This window comes from Accipiter gentilis, chromosome 4 (genome assembly GCF_929443795.1).
Source record: "Accipiter gentilis chromosome 4, bAccGen1.1, whole genome shotgun sequence".
Classification (NCBI taxonomy): Eukaryota; Metazoa; Chordata; class Aves; order Accipitriformes; family Accipitridae; genus Astur; species Astur gentilis.
Window position 1 is genome coordinate 7,731,681 of NC_064883.1, and position 22,253 is coordinate 7,753,933.

A 22,253-nucleotide genomic window follows, 5' to 3' on the forward strand; every position below is an offset into this window, starting at 1 on the left:
TCTAAGGCAAAATAAACACAGGACTTAGGGTAAAGAAAATCAAACTTGTTGATGACATGTTTCTGGTAAGACAAATTCACTGCCAAAACAAAAAGCTCTTAACTCAAAAATTGCAACTCACTTGTATTAATATTTCCCCTTTTAAACTGTGTATTTTGTCCTTATTTCTGAATTAATTTATGTTCTGGATTCTTACTGTTGCTGTAAATTTTAGGGTACATTTCTACAGTTCTGCAGAATTAAATATTTTTTTTTTTTTATAGCCAGACTTCTGTTCCTCTGTAACCTTGCAAAGTACTGCTTTCCCACTTGCTGTTTAAGACCTGCATCTATTTCAGGTTTTGAGGCGGTACAACCAGTGTGTGTTTGATGTGCCATGTTGCTTGTACTGGTGACTCCTATGCCTGTGTTTTACATGCTCTGGCAAGGAGCAGGGATTGCCCAGAAAATATTTTAGGAGGAAGAAATGCCTCTAAGTAACAGTGCATTATAGAAGTCATTATGCTGCTGTGGCCTCACCTGCCTAGCATCTCTGTGTCTGCAGACTTCAGCAAGACCACTTGTTCCCTTGGCAGTTTGATGCGCATGTGCAGGAAAGGGTAGAACTTTTCATCCAGCTGGTCAAGAATTTGAATGGAAAATATGGGAGTGGGAACAGATAGGCAAATAAGTTGTAACCCATAACACTGTATTAAGAGATTAAAGAAGGAAGAGTATTGCACTGTAATTCTCTCCCATTTATAATATTACTAACCTTGGCAGGAATTAGTACTAAGAGTTCCTAAGCACAAGAAACGAGATGCAGCAGGATGTGCTGAGCAGCAGAGTTCACTGTCTGCAAAAGGAAGAACCTGCCTTGTCATCTTTTTAGTAACATGAATACAGTGGTACATTCCTACTAAAAAAACCCCAACCAAGTAAAATGTTACTCATAGCAGTAGTGATATATTGCTATAAAGTGCTTTCTTGCAGTCAACTATCTGCTAAGGTTAGCAGGTTTCATTTATACCTTGTGTTTCCACGTCTTAGGGGTTTCCTTTGCTTGAGGTATTTTATTTTATTTTATTTTGTTTTATTTAGGTATTGCTGTTTGAAACTCACTACATCCTAGGTATAAATAAGCATTCTACAAAAATACTGAGCCCCTAGAGTGGCTGCTAAGCATCCTGCTTTTGTTACTCCTGATGTGGCAGGGCTGAAGAGAAGCAATGTGAGCAGGCAGTACATGACGTGAATACTGTGCCTTACATAGAGTATGTCTTGAGACTGAGCATTTGAGTGTAAGAGGGAGCATTCATGGGAGGCTTCAGCATATTTTTGACCGGGGTAGGCCTACTCTGAAGCTCTTTTCCTCTTGAAAAGTACAGCTTTTAGACATACTCAAGTAAGCCACTGCTCCTGTTGGCAGAAGTAATAGGAAACCCTTGCAATTTGCATTCACTGCACTGCAGCTGAATTAGATTTCAGAAAGCACCTTCTCTTTGCTTTCCTCTTGCACCTGGTTTTCCTCTACAACTGTGCCCTTTTGAATTCACTCATCGGGACTGGATCGTGTAGGTGAACATGGGTTATGGTTCTTGACGTTATGTAGAAACTTTATTGTAAGATACAAAACAAATTCTGTCTCTCTCTGCTCTCTTGAAAGTGCCTGTGAAATGGTCCTTTTTCCTTAGCAAGTGGGGCTTACACCAACTTTCTTTCTCCCTCAGCAAGAGACCGTGCTGCTTTAGCATCTGCATATCTAGAAGAGAAATATTTGATGTAAATGCCTCTGTGCGTGCATGAACATGCTGCTGTTTCTATAAAAATTATGTCAACCCCTGTAGGAAACTGTTTTCTAAAAATAGTGAAAGAATAAAGGCTGAATCCTAGATTAATTGCTTACTACTTTAAAGCTGTGATATCCTAGAAACTTATTTCGTTGAATACACTTTTAGTGTCTAAGCTAGTTACTATCATTTTGGGTAAGGCTGCAGGCTAAGCTGCCATTTTTTCCAGTTCACTGTTTTGGTGATTTCTTTCAGTCTTGACATTCTTTGGCCCTTTGAGTTACATATGTATTACTAAAACATAAAGCGTGTAGCATAGCATGGTGCCTGTGTGTTCCTGAAAGTAAAACTCTTAAATACTTAAAAGCAGTCACTTCCATACCATAAACAGCAGTAAACTAATCTCTTAACTATCTTTGGAAGGACAAAGCTTTAATTTAAATTATATTGAATTGCTTTGTAACCAGGTAGATCAAATATATTCTACAATAAGATAAACAAGGGATTTCTTTCGTTTAATGGGTTTCCAATTGTTTGAATCATTTTAATATGAATAGGGTTTTGACCAACTCTAGATTACTGTAAGAAAAGGGAGTAGCTTCATAGTTGAATAATGTAAAGATTTGAAATCTTACTGCATTTTCCTCTCTCCTTCTCCCCCATCTTCCTTTCACTACAGTAAAATATTAAGTTTCTTTCAGTCTTATGTCATAAGTTATAGTTTCTAGGCTCTTAATAGATCTTGTTGCTCTTCTCCAGACTGCAGCAGCTTGTTCTTGTCCTTCTGCGCTATCCGTCTAAAGACAGAGACACTGGTTCAGCTCAGGCCTTAGCAACATCAGGTGATGGGAGGAGATTTACACATCTCATTTTTATCAAGTTGTTTTGGCTATGAGGAACCTTTCTCTTTTTTGAGTCTTCAGTTGAAAGGAAGTATGGTAAAAATACAGCAACATAACATTTTCACATCTGCTGCTAAAAAGCTAGATCCTGGGGGTTGGAGGAGTGTTCAGGGCAGGGGTTATGTTTAGCTGTTGACTTTGGATCTTTTTTTGGTTTTGCCGGTATTTCTTGTTTGAAATCAATGTTAGATCAAAGTTGTGTTCTCTTAACAGCCTCATAAGCTGTCACATAAGCCAGCATTAAAAATAGGTATAGTTTTGTGTTGAGGGTGTGGGATTTGGTTGTTTGGTTTGGGTTTTTTTAAGGAAATTCAAACTTCAAAATTGAGAGTGGCTTTGGTTCCTGTGTCTTTTTTTTTTTTTTTTTTTTTTTAAAATAAGACTATACTGGACATATAACTGTAGTACTGGTAATGATTGATGCTGTTTATACTTTTGCTGTCACCATTTTCAAGGCAGAAGAGAGAAATTGTTTCACCATAAGTGTCAATTGTCACTATTCATAGCATTAGACCTTGGGAAACATTGTTGACAAGGTTGGTAGGGGACTGTGGATATTAAATATAGTGGTCAACATTACGTAAGGATTTCAATCCTCTCTGCTTTATTTAAGTTTTTCTCCCTTAGTCAAACTAGTGTTTCTTACAGAATTGTGTAACTTCAAGAAAACTGTAAGCTAGCAACTGTGTGAACTTGTTCCCTGCTTGTAACAAATATGTGGAAGATTTCCTATCTTCCAAATTAACAGAATATATAGTGTTTACTTATAAAGTTTTGTGGGTTTTTTTTTCTTTTTTAACTTCTAGCATAAAAAAGTTTTTAACTATCATGTGAATTATCAAGGGAATACATTGTCATGGTCCCAGGGTATTTGTGTTGTTTCTTATCCCTGACATTTTAATTCACTACTGAATTTATACTTTGCATGTTTAAGTACTGGTAAGACATGAAAGTTGTAGGGTTAAATCTGTAGACAGTGCTTTAAAGCTCCTATGATAATTGTTCTTAGGTATGTATTCCTTTACTGTGGCTCTTGAGACAACTATTTAATAGACAACATTTGAATAATACAAATGTGCAGTTGGTAAAAATGGATTAGGGTTTCAGGGTGGTACCAATGGGTGATATTTAATATTGAATGACATGTATTAAGACAAATGCTTTTATATATAATTTATTTGGCATTGTAAATGCATTTATCTTGTGAGATACAGACCCCCTGTTGCCACATGAAGTATTCTGGAAAGGTTTGGAGTAAATAAATAATAAAACCACTTTGATATACAATCTAACAATATTAAATATTAAGACTTTCACATGATTGATTTTAATACTTAATTAACTTATTTAAAGTCCAATGTAAGTCTGTTTTTGTATTAAAGATCAGACAGGCAGAAGTTAAAATGCAGGAAATGTTATTAAATGGGACAAAATTAATTGCATTTCATGATCAGTAGGCTCACTGGCTGTTAACCTGTCCATCAGTGGCATGATCTTGTTTGTTTTGTTTGGGACCCCAGCTGATGTTAATCTGCTCTACCATGTCAGTCCATTTTTATGTTTGCATCATTCTACTTTAATGATACATAATCTGATACATTTTATAAAAGAAAACAGACTTGTTTTATGCTGTCCAAAGTTTGTCAAATTGTGCACTTTTTTTCTGAGTTAGTGTTCGTCCTAAGGCATTTTTCTTCAGTGGGTGGTGGCAACCTGTGGAAGTGGCCGAGGAGAAACCTTAGCAGGTTCTTTTTTTTTGGAGGCACTTGAACTAGTATCTTCTGTATTTTAATGGAGGTGGTGGTAGTAAAGGGCTCGAGTGATGGAGAGCAGAAGATCTCAGTGCTATGAGATAGGTGGTCCATGTGGCCTGGGTAAAATCACTCCCAGAGCAAAGAATAAAGCAGTGAATATTACAGGTTGGAACAAAATTTTCAAAAATGCCTATTAATGATTGTCTTGGTAAAAAGTATCCAGCTTGAAACATACCAAATAGTCCTCATTTTCCAGAATTCATGCTCAGGACTGTCTCCTGCTCAGCCCTCTATTCAAAGAAAGCATGACTTTTTTTTTTCTTTTTTTTTTCTTTCTTTCCTACTTTATGAGGAAAAATTTAAGGCCCAGGGGATTTGGCCAGTGAAAAGACAACCCAGGGTCTGGAGCTGTTTCTAGATTATTTGCAAGTCATCTGTACTTCATGGCTTTAAATAAACACAATGCATGTTTATTCTCCTAATACTTAATTCCTTACCTACTTTAAAATGTTTTTACATTCTGGAGAATCCTCACTTCTGTGTGCTAAAATGCTTGATTACTTCATAAGCTGCAAATGAGGGGCAGAACTGTGAACCCTCATAACATGATGCTGTCAAACTTAACAAAACATGCATAAGACCATTACCACATCAGACATTTGCTTTTAGTCAGGTCGTTTTAATCAATTTGACTTCATGGGGCAGCTAATTTATCACTTAGCTAAACAAGTATTTCCTCTACTTGTCATCAATTTAAGTAATTAAAATGGTAAACTTTGCTATATGGCATGAAATAAAGGCCCAAAGATAATTTGGAGAAGGTGGTTGATACAGTCTAATAGAATGAATGCGAAGTATTATTTAAATACTTTGGTATGCTTCGGTAGTTTTCAGAAATGTCATATTCTGGTAGCTTTGCTGGTACTGATATAAACTGATTTTTATTTTTAGCATATCCAAGATTAAACAGCATTGTTCAGTTTCTTCCTCAATGCTAGTGGGCTCTCTTTTTCCTTTCTTTAAGCATAAGACGTTTTGCTTTTTTGCTCCATTGTTTGGGGGTAAGAGGCTCTCAGAGAGCAAGAGTGGGGCAAGTGCTGCAATTTGTGCGGTTCTGCCCTGCTCCTAAGTGCCTCCTCAAGCCTGCAATTCCTCTCCTTTCGTTTCACCACCGGGGGGACAGGAAGAGAGGGGAAATGCATGTTGTAAAAGCTCAGAATTGCCTAATTCTTTTTTACCAACTGAGTTACACTTTCAAAATATCCTTTGTGAGACTGACTATATTTTCTAATTTTGCCCAAACAATATGAATACTCTTCATATCTTAAACATTAATTTTGATATGTTTTGGTGTGTTTTGTAATTCGAGTAAATAATTTTTAAAAGTCTGTATAAACACTGATGATTCAGAGAAACATTTTAGATGACATGTTTTTAGGGTTTTTTTAATTGAAATAATTTAGTAACTTTTTGAAACAATGCTTGCTATCCATAAACTGCTCCTTCGAAAACTGAATATTTGTATTCAGTATCTGTTGCAAGTTAAAAGGTAAATGAATGTCTTATGACTTGAAATAAGGTACAGTATTCTGTTGAACTGTGCTAGGTTTTTTTATGAAATACTGATGTTAAATTTATCAAAATTTTTGAGATTGAGGTAGTCTTGCCACTTGCTTACATGGTAGTGAATAGTCTCACTGCTAAAGAACTCCAGAAAGTTTGGTTTTATTTTGAATGTTTCATCTTCTAACTGAACATTCATTATAATCAGCTTATTATATGAGTATTTATTACAATCTTATTACAGATGACTCTGCTTTTTTGTACAGTTCTGGTTATAGTGGTGTACTCCTATGTTTGTGTAACACATTTTGCCATGTTTTGCCCATCTCCGGTCTGGACGTAACTGGTGCTTCATTGGCAGTTCAGCTAATGATAAAAGTATAAATGTGATATGCTTCTATCTTTGCCTTGTATTTCTAGCTAGATAGATGTGACTTATGCATATTAACGGCAGATGAAGAATGGCTGAGTTGAGGCTGTTGCCACTGACAGTCTGGTGAAGAAGTAGGTTTCATTGTGAATGTTTTAAATGTTATTTTTTTAAGCATTCCAAACTCAGAGGTTTGTATACAGGAAGAATGGCAATGCTGATGAAGGCATGACTGTGTAAGACAGACTGATTTATGGCAAGATGTCGTAGAAATTACGTCATGTGTTAGTGTTAGAGCAGCTAATACGGAAGGCAAAAAATTTGTAAACTCTCAGGTGCGCAAACCTCCTTATGTCTAAAAAGAAGCAGCAGACTTCAAAGCTAAGTACTCGGGGAGAACAAGAGAAGTTCTCTGAATTAGAATGGCTATGTTAAATCAGACTATTTAATACAACGAGTAGTTGACCCCTGCCATCCAGAAGGAGGTTGTTAGTAAGTTAAGTTTTTCCTAATGGAAACAGGTTGGTATTTTATCACCTGTGGAATGTGGAGGAGGTCATGGGGAGAGAGGATGATGTGCTGTAAGCAAGTATGTCTACAGAGTCCCTTTAATATCCAGTGGAGTTCTGTGTTGGAGCCCATAAGCCTATCTTTCGAGGGATTTTTGGTCTCCCTTGAGTAACTGGGCTGGCAGGTCAGAGGCATACCGACAAGCTGCCTTCACTGGAAAGCAGACTGGATTCGTTCCACGCGTGTGCGTTGGTCGGTGAGGAGCAGACCTGTGATGCTGTCCTTGTTGGCGCGTGAGGGCTCTCCCTGCTCACGTACTTAAGGAGAGTAGCCAGACAAGGAGTTTATATGCCTGTCTTTTCCTTGGGCTCATGGGTGGATTAGTGTCTCTTTTCATTCCCCTAACTAGATAAATGTTTCATATGCAGCCTTAATTATTTTTTCATGTGTATTAAAGAATAGTTGAACTCCCAGTTCTAGGAGGGGTGCCTGGTCTTTGGGTTTTTTAGCCCTTCATCTTTGGAGGAAAAAAAAAAAAAGTAGGAATAGATAAAAGAGTCACTTCTAGCTGTGACTGAGCTGTTAGGGTTTAACAAGATAGCCAGTATCGAGTCTTGTAATCTAATAATTGAACTTCAGATTTTTATTACGTTTTTATTGTTTCACATTGAGAATGTTTTTAAATTGCATCTTATTTATTATGAACAGTGTTAGTAGGCCATTACAAATCAACCACAAACCTGTAAAGAATTAATCTGTCTCAGAGTAAGATCCCAAGTGTAATCATAATTGTTTAATAGTTCTCTTTGCTCTTTGTTAGAAGAGCTAAAAAGAACTTAAGTATAAAACTGTAAAGAAAATTGCTTGGACTAAGGAGTGACAAGACTAATAGGTAATGATTTTTTTTTTAACACTAATCAAATGTATCTGTAAACAAACACAAGTAACTGATTAAATCACTGTGCAAGTATCAAAAGTAAATCTATTCAGCTGTTTAAAACTGCTCTAACCGTCTGTAAAGTAAATTGTAGCTCTTATATGTTGTAAAGGCATGGCATTTAGGGACTATTTAAAAAAAGAGAAGGTGGATAGAACAGAAGAATATAGAAGAACAAACTTACTAGAGCTGATTTCATACAGTGTTATGGATGTAAGACAATGTAAGTCTGAAGCATACTGTGGCTTAACTAAGTGGTGGCTGCTAAAAATACAAAGGCTGGTAAGGTCGTTTTGTGCCTGGTTCTCAGTTTGAAAGGCACTTGGGGTTGTACCTTGGTCAGATCGTGTAGCAATGTCTGAAGGACCGTAAAAATAAAATGTTAAATTCTGGCAGCACAGTTCAAAATAAGCTTGTCATTTTTGTGAAGGCAACATCAACAGATGAGTAGAAAGGTGATTAAGACAATATAGCAAAGAGAACCAGAGCAGCAACTCAAATTCCAGCAGGAGAAAATTATAAAAATCTCTTTCAGCAAAGTTGCTGGGTTTTGTTTTGTTTTTTTAAAGTAAATTCTTTCAGGTTTCTCATTTATTTATCTAAGATATCAGATAGTTATGAACACTTCTCTCTATTATGTAACCAGAAGACTGCAGGTAAACATTGAAATGTTTTTTAAGTGGCTAGCAAGTTCATATATGTTTTTCTCCAAATTACCATTTTCGCATTTTTCATGATTATGATTTATAATCACATGATGTCTATTTGCAATCATAATACATTTTGTTGAGCTAGTACAAAGAGTTCTTCAAGGTAATTCTGTGTTTTAGAGGTGTTTTATCATATGATTATAAGATCGTAATAATTTGACATAAAGGTGTGCCACTGCAAAAGTGGGCAGTCCTAACTTCCCTCAGTTCCTGGCTGCTTGTTTCCAAAAGCTTCAGATGTTCTCCTCTAGTTAAAAAGCAGTGAGAGATGATGGTGCGATCATTTCAGCAGCACACTAACACAGGTGCCGGGACAAATAAAGGACAAAACCCTCAGAGAATACCACTGAGAGAGCATCCTTTCGGAAACAGTCTGGGTGCATTGGTTTGAAGGAAGTGCCTAACAGTGGTGCAACTAGCTTTGTTTATTATTTAGTGGGGTTTTTTTTCATATAACTTAGTAGGAAAATGAAGCAGATTGATAGTATAGAAAACTAGAAGGGTCTTCAGAATCCTAGTCCCTTTTAATTTATTGACAATAAACTGAAGGTATAAACATATATCGTCAATGCCATGCCTTCTAAGAACCAAAGGAAAAGCATAATTAGTGATTTCTGAATTGATAATATACCAATCCTGAAAGTGTAGGTGCCTTCTATTCTATTCTGTTCTGTTCTATACCAATTTGTGTTTGTATATTTCTTTTAAAATGTAATTTTCTTGTAGTTAAACAGTTAAGATACTTGTAAACTAAGCAGTTACAGTAAGTGATATTTAAAATTCAGAGGGCAGTCATAGGTAGCTACTTAGTGTGCTTGGGCAAATCAAACCTATTTGGCTGGCATAGTTCTTTTGTGCTGCAAGTTAGCTACATCTCTTTCAAGCTGTTAATAAATTGCTGTACAGTGACCAAAATGCAGTCTTGACAAATGTACTCTTCTGCTGTTAATGCACTGGAAAGGTCGTTTTTCCTTCTTACTGCTCTGACCATAAGACCATCTGCTTTTCACCCTTTTACTGGCATCCTCTTATTCATTGCAACAAATATTAGCTTCCAACACTCCTCACATGAACTTCGAACACAGTTCTTGTTCACTTATGTGATCGTGATTTGAACGCCATTCAGCAGCTTGTGATGATGAACCGGCATCACCTACTTCCTGGGTTTTCAGTTCTGTGCTTTCTCCCCTTTTGCCCTTCATTTTTGGAAGAACTTCTTTGTAAATATTCACCAACTAGCTGATTACATTTCTTCAAATGCTTCTTAAACATCATCTTTCTAGAAAGCTAATATAAATCTTGATTAAACTGAATTCAGCCATCATACCAGTCAGTATTATCTTATTCTCTCTTTTTGTATGTGTTTGCGTCCCTCTCTCTGCTATCTTGAACTTGACCTATGATTTCTGACAAAGCAGTGGTTAAAAGGAAGTTTTTCTATGATAACAGGTCCTGAGTCCATAAGAGTGATGATGGGTCTCACCTCAGCTTTGCTCTATAACCTTCGTCATTCCCCAAGGACTAGTATCAGTTCTCCCTGGAATCAGACTAAAAGATGATTTGGGGAAACTAGAAAAAGGAAGAAAAGAGGCTCCTGCCCCACTTTACCGTCTGGCAAAACCACACTTGGACATTTATTTGCAGTGTGACAGTTGGAGGTGCTATAACAATTCTTTTAGACTCCAAATAGTAAAACATTTGAATCAAAACACTGTTGTTTTGCTATTAGGCATCTAATGGTGGTGTAATGCCTGGAAAATAAGGAAAGGTTTTAAGCATTTTTGCTATTGACTTGTGTGATTGCAAAATAGCTAAAGAAACACTGAAGTGTTTGTTTCTCTGGTTTTTTCCCTCCAGATAAATACCCTTTGGTTGGAATTTACTATTGCCAATATGTATCATTCTGTGTCTGAAACCAGTCACCCTTTGCAAACAGAGGAACAAGAAATAGGCATTGATCCCTTGCAGAGTTATTTGCACAAGCCAGGAGAAGGTGAGTTTTGTATTTCTGTACTTTTTTGACTTTATACCTAGAAACCTTATATAAGTGTGTCACGATAACTGTACCTGTCATAATTCGTTTAGTTCTCTCGATGAAGTTGAACAGGGCAGCTTAAAGAACATTTCACAGAGTATGTGTAGAACACTCTGACACTAATGAAAACCACGAAAAGTCAACTTTCAATTACAGACAGAAACATTAGCCAAATGTTTAATGCGCTGTCATCCTTTTTTAATCATAAACCAAACACTGACTTCAGCATAAGAATATTGAAATGCAGTGTGGCTTTATGTTACTTTCTCAAGTATGAGCTCTTACAGTGCTTTGGTTTTAGGGATTTTTTTCTGTTTTCCCTTTTTTTTTTTAATTCTGCAATAAAGTTCAGTGGATGAGATTGCGCAAATAAAAAGGCTGATTTCCTTTTTTGTTTGTTTGACTTAGCACTTATATTCTTATTTGGTAAAAAAACCTGGAAGCTGAGATAGAATGAACAGGCTTTAAAAGTAGAAATTGCTATGGAACTGAAAGTAAATTAATTAAATGCAGTATTTGGAAGACTCTAATGAACAGTGAGAACAAACTGCTTGCATAATGCAATGCATGCCTGTGTTGCTTGTCTTTTCTACTTATTTGCTAGTAGTGACAGTATAGTTGGTTTGAAGAAAGTGATAAGCTTAACGAGAAAGCTCGTCCTTGTCATGAAAACATTCCTCAAGTACTCAGTTATACACAGTGGCACCTTAACTACCTGTAATTTTCCAGTCATTGAACACATGTACCAGGAGGGCAAAATAAAAAATTTATTTTAAATTACAGAGTTGAAACAACTTTGTCACATTTCCTAAGTCCCTCACCCAGATCAACTACTCTGTGTGGGTGTATCTGTCTATAAATCTTCTGTTTACTAGTGCTTATTAAAAAAGCTATGTCAAGTTTTGCTTAGTCAGGTTTATTACTTCAGTTTGTAAGAAGCTGATGTTTTGCTTTAAAATATATCGGTAAAACTTCATTGTCCCTTTGAGCTAATTTTTTTTCATTTTTTCTTCATTGGCTTATAAAGCTTTTTCAATGTTAGAAAATGAGAATGAACATCTAGGGGGAAGTATTTTAAAACCTGACGATTAAATGAAATAGGTTTTCTAGGTCAGTGTTACTCTTCTATTATATTTGACATGTTAACGATATGGAGTCATTTTAGTTTGATAAACTAAATGCTTTTTTCTACATATTTTTAGAAACTTGAAAATAATCTTTTGCAATAACCTAAAATAATAACCATTTTTCAGAGGAAATATAGCTTGCTTCTAGTCTACTCCAATCAAGAAAAAGATGAGCATTTCTTCTGTTTTTTTTCCTTAAAAAACCGCTGGTAATTCTCTCAACTCTGTTTCAAGAAAAACCAAGATTTTTACCCTGTTAAAAAAACTGTAAATTAATTTTACCCTTTATTGTGCCCAGAAGCGATTAGTTACCTTGACTGAAAAGGTTTCTCATTTTTATCCCAACCTTAACATTTCTATGACATACAAAGTTATTAGTATTGAATTGATGTTTAAAAGTGCCATTAATTCATTTACCCCAAATGTTCATTAACAATGTAAATGTATGCTGATGTTCTATGAGACAAGGAAGTGACTAATGACTCTTCGCACTAACAACACTTAAAATGAATAGAAACTTTAGATAGCTAATCTTGAAGTAATCAAGACCCTCATTCAGCTTGGCATCTCTGTATGCTCTAAAACAGCTGTCAACTGTTAAAAATATATACACAACACATACATACGCACATGCGAAGATAAAGATATGTAAATACATGGTTCCCCAAGTCATAAAGGTTACCAACTATGGTACATTTTTTATGTTCCATCTATGTAAATATTTTATATAAAGCATCCATTTCATCTTCATGGTTTTTGGTGGTTTTTTTTTTTACTGTGAAACACATACTGCATTTTAATTTGAAACTTTATATATCCAACATAAGTCTGTGAAGTTTTAATATATAATTTTAAATGCTTAGATGGTGTTAGGTTGTTGTGCATCAAAGTATACAGTCGTTCCTGTCCATGCAGTCTGTCCATCATTGTCTTCACAAAAGTACTTCAAGACAAGGTTTTTCAACTCTGCCTCAACTTTCAGGCATGATACAGAATCAACTTGGTGAAAATCTTTATCTTCAAGTCTTCTGTATCCTGTATCATAGAAATATGGAGGAGAGGTGGTCCATCAGTTGGATGTTCTGTGCGATACTGTAGAATATCAGGACATCTGAATTGTTTTTTGAAGCTGTGCTGAATGCTTAAAGTATTACCTTGGAGACAAAGTGATAGAAATCTTCACTGAGATGAAGTAATACAAATAAAGCATATCACTGATAAGGATGCTGGAAAAAAATACTTAATCATAGAGCTAGACAAATTTTTTAATCTACATGAAGTATTGTATTTTTAGTATGTGCAACTGATACCAAAACTTGATGGAGAACCGGGAGATGTCATGTCCAGCTGGAGTTTTGAAATTCTCTCACAAGGCATTTTCATAATATGAAAGAAATCTCAGAAATACATGGCTTATACTGTTAAGTATAGCTGGTTGGAAAACTGCATGCATAGACTACTTTCTGTTCATTCGCTGTTGCTTGGAAGGATATATTGGATGGGATTCCAGAAGTATGTTAGTTGAATCTAGTAGTACTCGGTGCTTTTATTAAAATCTCTGTGAAGGTATAGAGAGCAAATGTGGTTTATTTGGGACAGGGCTGTTAGCACAACAGGGGGCAGACATACAGTTCAAAGTATTCTTGAGATTTTGGAGAAGTGGCCTGAGAAGAATAAGACACGGTTCACCAGGAACAGCTGCGAGGATTAATGTTGCAAGTGCTAGGCAGGAGACAATTACCTAGCTGAACAAATAAAAGTAGAGCATTACAGATGAGGTGAGTGTCATTTGGAGAAAGATCTGGGTGTTCATAGCACTCCAAATTTTGTGTAACTAAGGAACTTTGAATCTCGAGTTATGATGAGCCATGAGAACGTGCTTGTTTGCAAGTTTAAAAAATTTAGGATAGGCTGTTAACTAATAGACAGTCAAAATCTTTTTTCTATCCCTTTAAAATATTCCAGAAAAACAGATAAGGTAGTATTTCAGTCTTTTTCTAATGGTTGATTTGGCCTATGTTATTTTCCTTGTGTCTGATTTTTTTTCAAGATAGAAAAATGTGCATTGCATATATGCACTCATATATGCTTTTATAAATAACTTTTTTTTAATAGTTGGTAAGAAATTTGTGGCAGGGATTCTCACTTTTGCAACTGATACTTCAAATGGAAGATTTGAGTTCTTTTAAGAAATTATAATTTTGGATTTTACCTTTTGAATCTGGTTGTATTTTACTTTACATGCATGTATGCATATGTGCATTGTTGTGTTTGCTTTTGACTATAGTAAGTTGATGATATCTTAATACATTTTCTGTTCTAAGAATCTTCATGATATTCTTCATTTTATTCTAACAATATTTTTGAACTATTACCCCTGAAACAGGGAACTTTATCAGAGAAACTGGTGAATCTTACCTTTTTTTTGTCTCCAGCAGAGACTTTATAAACCCTGAATATACGAAGAGAAATTTCAGAAACTTTGCTCTTCCACCTTCTCCCTTCATATTGCATCTGACAAACTATTCTGTTCATTTCCAAATGGTTGAGGTTTATATTAAATTGAAATGGGATAACTAGGTTAACCGTTTCTGGGCTGCTGTAAATTTTTACTCTAAGTTTCAGTGTTCACTACATTGTGGCACAAGTTTTGAAGAGCATAGTAGGTAGTATTCCCATTTCATTGATGTAATGAGAAAGTTGATCCTCTAAGGACACACTGGAACAATGCATTTAATACTCTTCAATTTAATTTGCTCAATATCACAATTAATACAATTAAGGTCACTCGAAATGAAACTATTAACGAATTGGGTAATTTACTTTAACAATGTCAGTGTGTTCTCACAATTACATTTGCTTTAATTAGTGTACAAGCTATTACTTAATAGCACACTTCACATAGAAAAATGTAATGTGTTCTTTGTTCTTAATAGAAGAAAAGGGGAAACGTTTAATGTGTCTGAGTGTTTTGGATTTGGAGTTAGGGGGTGTATATTTCATGTCTAAAGGCTATAGTTGGTGGTGAGGACAGAGAAGGCTGATGTAGCTCAAAGGACAAAGATAACTACTGGAGTGTGTGACTGAAATTAATTGAGTTGCGATAGATCAGTTGCCCACCTCATACTTACTTACCATTGCATCCCTCCTGATTCTTAAGGCTGCCTTACAAGAGGTGGTAAGAGAACATTCATATTTCTATTTTGACCATATTCTGTGTGCTTCCATTGCTCATCTTTGGATAATTTTGCTGTTCCAGTGTTAACCTCATAACTCTGATCACTAGAAAGTGTTACCATGTGGAACTATACCTTACATGGAGTTTGAGATACCCGGTTTATATCAGTGTTATACAGAAAGCATGTAGAAAACAGGGGAATTAATTAATAAAGTAAGTGCCACCTTCTCTGGACCTAACAAGACTAAAGTGCTATCAAATAATTTCCCAAATCTTAAGTGTAATTCACATGGGACTGTGTTGGTCTTGGGTACATCCTTTCACGTTTGTTCCAGGGTTAAGTGAATTTTTGCTGTCAGAAAATCATATTATCTCCTAATCAGACAGTAGCTCTTCAGTGTTATGAGTTGGGGTTTTTTGCACTTATAACCCCCTTCAGTCAGGGAGACAATGCTAATGCAGATTGCCCTGTGTGGCGTTTATCAGTCTCTGTTTTTAGAGATCACTTCCACAATTACATTTAAAAGAAACAACCACAGAGGTCTGGACCTCTCTGTGTGAGAAGTACGCTCCTAGGTAAAAGCAACTGAAACTGCAGATAGAGTGAGTTCTTGAAGGCTTACTACTTTCTTATCAAATGTTTTTTGATAGTGTATTGTATGACATCATGCGTGTCATGTAACGTGTGTTCTTTCATCTTCTCTCCAGGAAGGGACATGTACATGAAGTATAGTATTGTGTTTTTAAGAGTCCCTTTAAATATGCATGCTACTGTGTGTTTTCATTAAAAAGACAAGATTGGAGCAGAGAACCTCTTTGCATTATGTTGGAACAGAAGGTGCTGAGGGTTGTGATTGTTTTTAACGCCTTTGGGATTTCATGCTATAGTTTGCACCAGGCCCTGAGAATGCCTGGTGTCCTTCACTGGCGAGTTTTACGCTTCAGGCAGAAAGCTTCAGTGTGCCCCACCAGCACCGTTGTTGCTACTGGTCCTCGTTGCTGCTGGTCTCCTCCTGGGCTTGGCTTTTCCAAGGTATGCCAGAGGAGAAAGAGCTGTCTTCAGTCTGGTTCACTTCATATTGGATGATAAAAGCAAGAATGGTTTTTACATCTTCAAACACGATATGCTAACATAACAAGCGTTTTAATATTCATTTATTAATAATAACTACTGTTTAGCTTGCTTTTAATTGAGCAGCAACAGGACTGTGGTGACAAAGGCTATTGGAGCAACACAGTATGTCTTGAGCTAACTCAGCCTGTCACTAGCTCCTTCCCCACAACGCTTCCTTTTATCTTCTCTTTTCTGTATTAGAAATACGTTGTTATTAAGAGATCAGTTAATGGAGAAACTATGCATGTTTAAAAATACATATATTTAATATAAAGTTAGTTGACAATAGCCAGCGTGCAGTACATTTTTTGCTTTAAAGACTCTATTTGTATTTGTACGGGTGTTGACAAGCCCTTACAAATTTGCCAGTTGTGGGTCCTTTGGTTTCGGCGCCTTGCTGCAAATTCGTATTTAGGAACTGCAGGAGTATTTTAAATTACTTCAGCTGTGGGAGCGAATGTGAGTAGCTGACACAGTCTCGTGGGTTACTGGCTTCCAGATTTGGATTTTCCTCACTAGAATTGATAGCTACAGTTTTTTGGTGCCTTCAAGTGAGCGACACATTACATCAATTCTAGTTCGGAGGTTATACTGTGGCGTGGGTAGCTGGCACAAACACCATGTAGGGAAATTGCCTTCAATGGTTGATAAAGCAGATATTAAAGAACACCTTTTGTCTGTTGAGCTCTAAAATGTTAATTTTGAAACTTCTACTCTAATTCGGTGTATGAAAATAAGACCATTCTCACTAATGACATTGGCACACTACCGCAGTTCAGTTGTCTCAGCTGGGAATTTCCAGTTCTTTCCAGATACAGCCCTGCCTGAATACTGGCATAAATCACTTGTCAGCCTTACATCATTCTTCTAATAACACCTTGTGACCCTACTTTGGGAAAAACTGATTTCAGCGTTTCTTTTTCTTTTCCTAGCTTTTCCCAAATCCAGGTTAAAGCTCAACTAGTTGGCTGTCATCTCGCTTCCTGTTATACCTCTAGTATAATAGACGTGGTGTAAAAGGAAGTGATGCAAGCTGAATGAAAAAGAAAGGGGTTTTAACTAAATTTTACATGCTTAGAGGAGCTTCAGATGCCAAGTAGAAATTCCCATTTTAACTATAGTAACCTACTGAACAACAAAATTAAAACAGAATAATCTTTTTTAATACAACCTCTGTAAATGTAATGAAGGGTATGTTAAAACTAGCTCAGTATTAGAAGTTATACAGAAGCTAACGATAAGAATGGAATCATTCTTTGAATATTTTACTCAGACTTGATACAAAAATATAATATGAAGGTTACTACCCATAAACACCTCAAATATTAAGTGTTTCCAGGCAATGATGAAATTATGTTAAATGGCTATATCTCCTACATACAGAAAAGGCAGATTCTCTTAATTTAAAAAAAATTGAACTGCACAAGTTTGATTGTACTTGTATATGTATAATAAACAACTAGTAAATCAGAATTCTAGCTGAGGCCAGCATGATTGGTACACGATAATAATTAGATGTTTGAGTTCACTTCTGTCCTGACGTACAGAAGGTTGTAATTTACAAAGCAGTCTGTGAATTGTGTGCAGCTAGCTGATGTTACAGACCTCTGTATCTGAGATTAAATGCATGTTAAAACATTTCAAAAGAGTTTAACTGCCACAGATTTGATTGTATTAGAAATTGATAGCTCTATATAACAGAAATATGTCAGCACAGACAGGATCTTTCCTGTTTTTCATATATGTGGACATGTATAAAGATCTGGAATTCCTTATTTTAAAAAGGGAAGGGTTCAACATACTTTCACTTAAGTGCCCAAGTGATACTGCAAAGCTTCAATTTCAGGCTTCCGATTGACTAATAAGCCTTTTTCTTTAGCCTCCGTGGGTACCCGTGTCCTTGTCCTCTTTGGACGTGGAAAACTAAGAGGTGCGGAAGGGGAGAGATAAAGTACCGTCATATTTATTTTAAGTGGTAAGAAATTATCTGGCAAGATGTGCATTATTTATTGACAATCTGGCCTTTTAACAAAGAAAAATACGCCTATGCTTAGGTTGCCACTGCTACAACCGAAACAGCTGATACTTTAATGAACAACATACTGAGGGCCATCCAGGACATAAGGCAAATTAAGCAGGTTACAAACTGCATATCTTCTGTTTAGGTATAGGAGATCTCCCTGGCTCTGACAATTAGCTCCACTGATCAGGCAAGCAGACAGACAGAAACAGAAGGAGGCCATTTGTATCAATTTGAGGAACAGAACTAGTAATGAAGTAAAATATCCATACCAGGTAGTTTCACCTCAGCTTTGGAACAGATATTTCTAACTGCTGGTTTCAGCTTTGTAATAGCAAATAAATAAATAAATATGTGCTGCTTAACAAAAGCTATTTTCTGTTGTTTACAAATTGAGAGCAAAGGAATAATAATACTTCTAACCTAGAGGTTTTTTTAAAAAGGAGAAAACATTTTCTGGACATACAAGCAAATATGAATCTTGGTAACCTGACAGCTTTGTTTAAACGTTGAATTTGAGTTTCCTTTCATGAAAATCTTTTCAAAGTACAGCAATTCAGCTGTGAAAACCTGAATACATTAATGATGACAAAGAACCACTGGAATGAGCCAACATTTGTTTTTGTTCTTGTACAACGTTTCCTGATGAATTGCACATACAAAAATGTTGCAGGTTATTTTAATTTTCTTTTCTTACTTTGATAATAAATGTCTCCACTGTTTACCTTTTTGGTTAAGGTACCTTATTATTACTAATCAGCTTTAATTATTTATAGCAAAATTACTGTGAAAGATGTTTCTTTGATGTTGGAAAAAGTCAGGGACCTGATCCTGATCCTATTAAAATTAATGGCTACGTTCCAATTGACTGTAAAGGTAAGAAGCCTGAGTGCCCTTATTGTCTAAGGGAAGCAGTAATTTAGCCCAAGGTACTGGATTGTAGTTAGTTACCTGGAGTTCCTCAATTTTTGGAGTGCTCAGATTTCAAGCATTTGGTGTCAGAAGATTTGGCCACGCAGTGCTTATAACTGACTTTTAGAAGTCCTGGTCTTCATTTTACTTGCAAGATACACAGTAATTGAAAAAAGACTAAATATACAGGATAATGGAAGAACGCCTTTATCTCTAAAGAAAATTGAGTGCTAAAATGGGGGAAGTGGGAGAAATGTGCATGGCCTTTCTGCTTTTGTCTTTCTCCACAGTCAACAAAATAGCAAACTAACCCAAGTCTAAACAATGCTGGATAAGGAACATCATGTTTCAAATGCATGTATGTGAGCCTATGCTTAGGTTTTGTTACTAAATATTTTAAGCTTGAGATTTATATGGATGTACATATACACACACTCTATAACAAGATGGAACACTCTGTCAGGTCTAGAATATCTTTTAGTTATTCTTAAGTATCCCTGTTCAACTTTTTCATCATGTCAGATGTTTAGATTGTTGCATCAGTAATCACGTGACTATAATGTTTCAACTCCAGTACAAATGACACGAGGGTATAGCAAATTAGATTTATTTTCACTATTTGTGACAATCACACAAGCTTATGACACAGTTTGTGCTCCATGTCTTGATCTGTTTAAAAAGGGAAGCGGGACTTTGGATGTTTGGTTTGTGTCTGTGTGCTTACTTCATCCTATTAGAAGGTGTCATATACCAAAGAAGCTATGAAATTAATTCTCATAACTGCCATAGGAAGAATAACTAGACTATAGGTTCTCATGCAAAAAAGAAATTTAAAGCAGGTAAAATGACATGCCTAGTTCATACAAGAAGTCTCTAGCGGGAAGAAGAAGGAGGTGGACCCAGATTGTTCAAGTTCCAGAACACTGCTGTGGTGACAATGCCATCTTTAAGCTCTTGCTTTCTTTCGGCTAATTTGTGTGAGGCAGGTAGCTAATTCGCTAAAAAAAAGAGTAACTTTGGTACATGTCAGAACACACACACGCAACCTTTTAATGTTTTATATACAGACTTAAAATAAAAAAGCACTTAGCTGAGAAATTTCAACTAAAAGTATTTTTGGTAATGGAAACGAAAAATATTTTAGAAGATGCAGATCATTGTTACCTTTTCAGTATTATGAGTAATCAAATGAAGTTAAAATGGTTTGAATATGTTAAACTATTGCCTAAACTTTCATAAATGTTGGGTCAGTGCAGATATAAATGGGTGTTACTGTTAAAAGACGATTTGGCCACAAGTTTAAGGAATGCTACTACAGCTTAATGAAGTAGTTACCAAAGTTGCTTTGTTTGTGCTTGTTTATCTCACTATTTTATATCTCAGCATTGCTAGCTTCTGTCTTAAGAAGAGGGAAAATACTAAAACTTCTTAGATTTTTTTGAAGTAAGCACTATACACTGCTTTTACTGTTTCATTATGTTATTAGGTACTGGGGGCATTAGCTGGCTTGATGTATTGCTCGATGTACCTTGCAAATCATTGAATACAGTGATATCTTCATGTTTACCCTGCAGCTACTGTTGAGGTAAATGGAATACCTGTCGCTTTGATATTTCATGGAAAGTAGGTGGGAAGGTTAAAAATCAGATTTAATGTAAGTAAACTATAATGGCCCCTTTAAAAAACCAAACCAACTGCTTTTATTTTCTTCTGTTCAATATCTTAATCTGTACAAACAGCTGGCAGTTAAATGCTTCTGCTTGGCTACTGGAGTGGTGAACAATAATACATAAACTCTGGGACAGGAAGACTGCACTCAAATTTTTGAACAAATTGTATTCAGTTTAGTGCAACTGGGACCATGTAACCAAAATATTAGCAGTAGCCCTGTATGATAAATTTCTCCACTAAAATTTTGATATCCAATTACAAATCATTATTCTTGATCTTCCTAGAAGTTAAAAGGCACAAACTTCATCCAGATAAAGCTTTTATGGTGGTGATAATTCTTTTCTTCTGAGAAATTGGATTTGTAATGGAATCAATGATTTAACCTTAGGAATAATGAACTGTATAGTGTTTCAGTACTAAGTGCAATAGAAGGGATGGAGTTCTTGTGTAATACGCGTGAAAGTATGTTTTCAATGATGGGAAAATGTTTGAGTTTCATTATAGTAGGGTACATTTTCTATATGTTAGTCGTAATATTTGAAGATACCATTCCTGTTTATGTTTACTTTTCATTTGAAATATTTAAAGGGTGGAGCAACAGAACATAAATATGTCCATTAGTGGGCATTTCTACTTTGCACTCAGATGAATTGTCATCAAATTTGATTTGCTGACTGGTGGCCAGAACAGATGTTATCTTAATGGAAGAGAGAAGCATATTGAGCCACAGAGCCACAGGGCCACCTCCAAACTTCTGTGACCAAATATTGGTTCGTTGTTGGTTGAAGTACGAAAGAAAATATTCCTTTGCAAAAGTGTACAAAGCTCTATGCTAAATTATGACAGCTAGGTGGCCACAACATTATCGGTTACACTAAGATTGAGATTTTATTGCTATAAAAAGTGTAGCATTAAAGTGTTGCTATTGTAAAAAAAAAAAAAAAAAAAAGAAAGAAAAAAATACCCTGACAGATGAGTTTGTGTCTTTTGCTTATTTGAATTTGAAAGAAAGAAGGGATGTAAATCAGAGCTGATACTGTGGAAGACTCTAGCTCTTTTGGGGGGTTCTTGTGACTATAACTAGTGAAAACTTCTGGTTTAAAAGTTCTGGAATTAAATTGACATTTTTCTGCAGGATTAAATTTAATGTGTTTTATAAATTTATGATGAACACATGACAGTTTTAGTTGTGGCATTTGCATGAACTAAAGTTACACATTAGAATAACTCCTTGTTCAAGTGAAGATTTTTTTATTTTTTTTTTAAGAAGCTGGTTTGTAACATAATTCTATCAGAAGCAAACTTCTGATTTGGAAAAATACCATGTAAACCCTGTATTAAATGCTCCTTGGTGCTTTTAAAAAAAGAGCATATAAAGCCTGTATTAAATGGTCTTTGGCTCTTTCTCATATATTTAATTTTTGCAGGAAAAAAAGATATTTTTTTTTGTAAAAGCAGCTATAAACGAAAACCACAGATTTAATTCTGGACATGAAAAATCTGCTGCAGATTTTTCATCTTGGAATTAATATGATATTTATGATACTACAATTCCTCTAGATATTACAAATTTAGGAAGATACTTGCAGGTTTTCTGTGATTTCAAGGACACTTACTCATATCTGTCAGATTCAATTTGAGATTCCTGTGGAAAAAATGAGCCTGCATTTGGTATCTGGCA

The 22,253-nt window shown here is 35.6% G+C and overlaps 1 protein-coding gene across 2 annotated transcripts in view; it reads left to right on the top strand.

Annotated features, from left to right (window-relative positions):
- Positions 1-22,253, top strand: part of TBC1D5 (TBC1 domain family member 5) — a 332,932-nt gene that overhangs the window by 119,706 nt on the left and 190,973 nt on the right. For both annotated transcript variants that reach the window (XM_049798069.1, XM_049798068.1), the window contains one exon: positions 10,373-10,508. In XM_049798069.1, coding sequence (XP_049654026.1) covers positions 10,409-10,508 — 100 coding nt within the window. In that variant the 5' untranslated portion in view covers positions 10,373-10,408. The remainder of the gene's footprint in view (positions 1-10,372; positions 10,509-22,253) is intronic.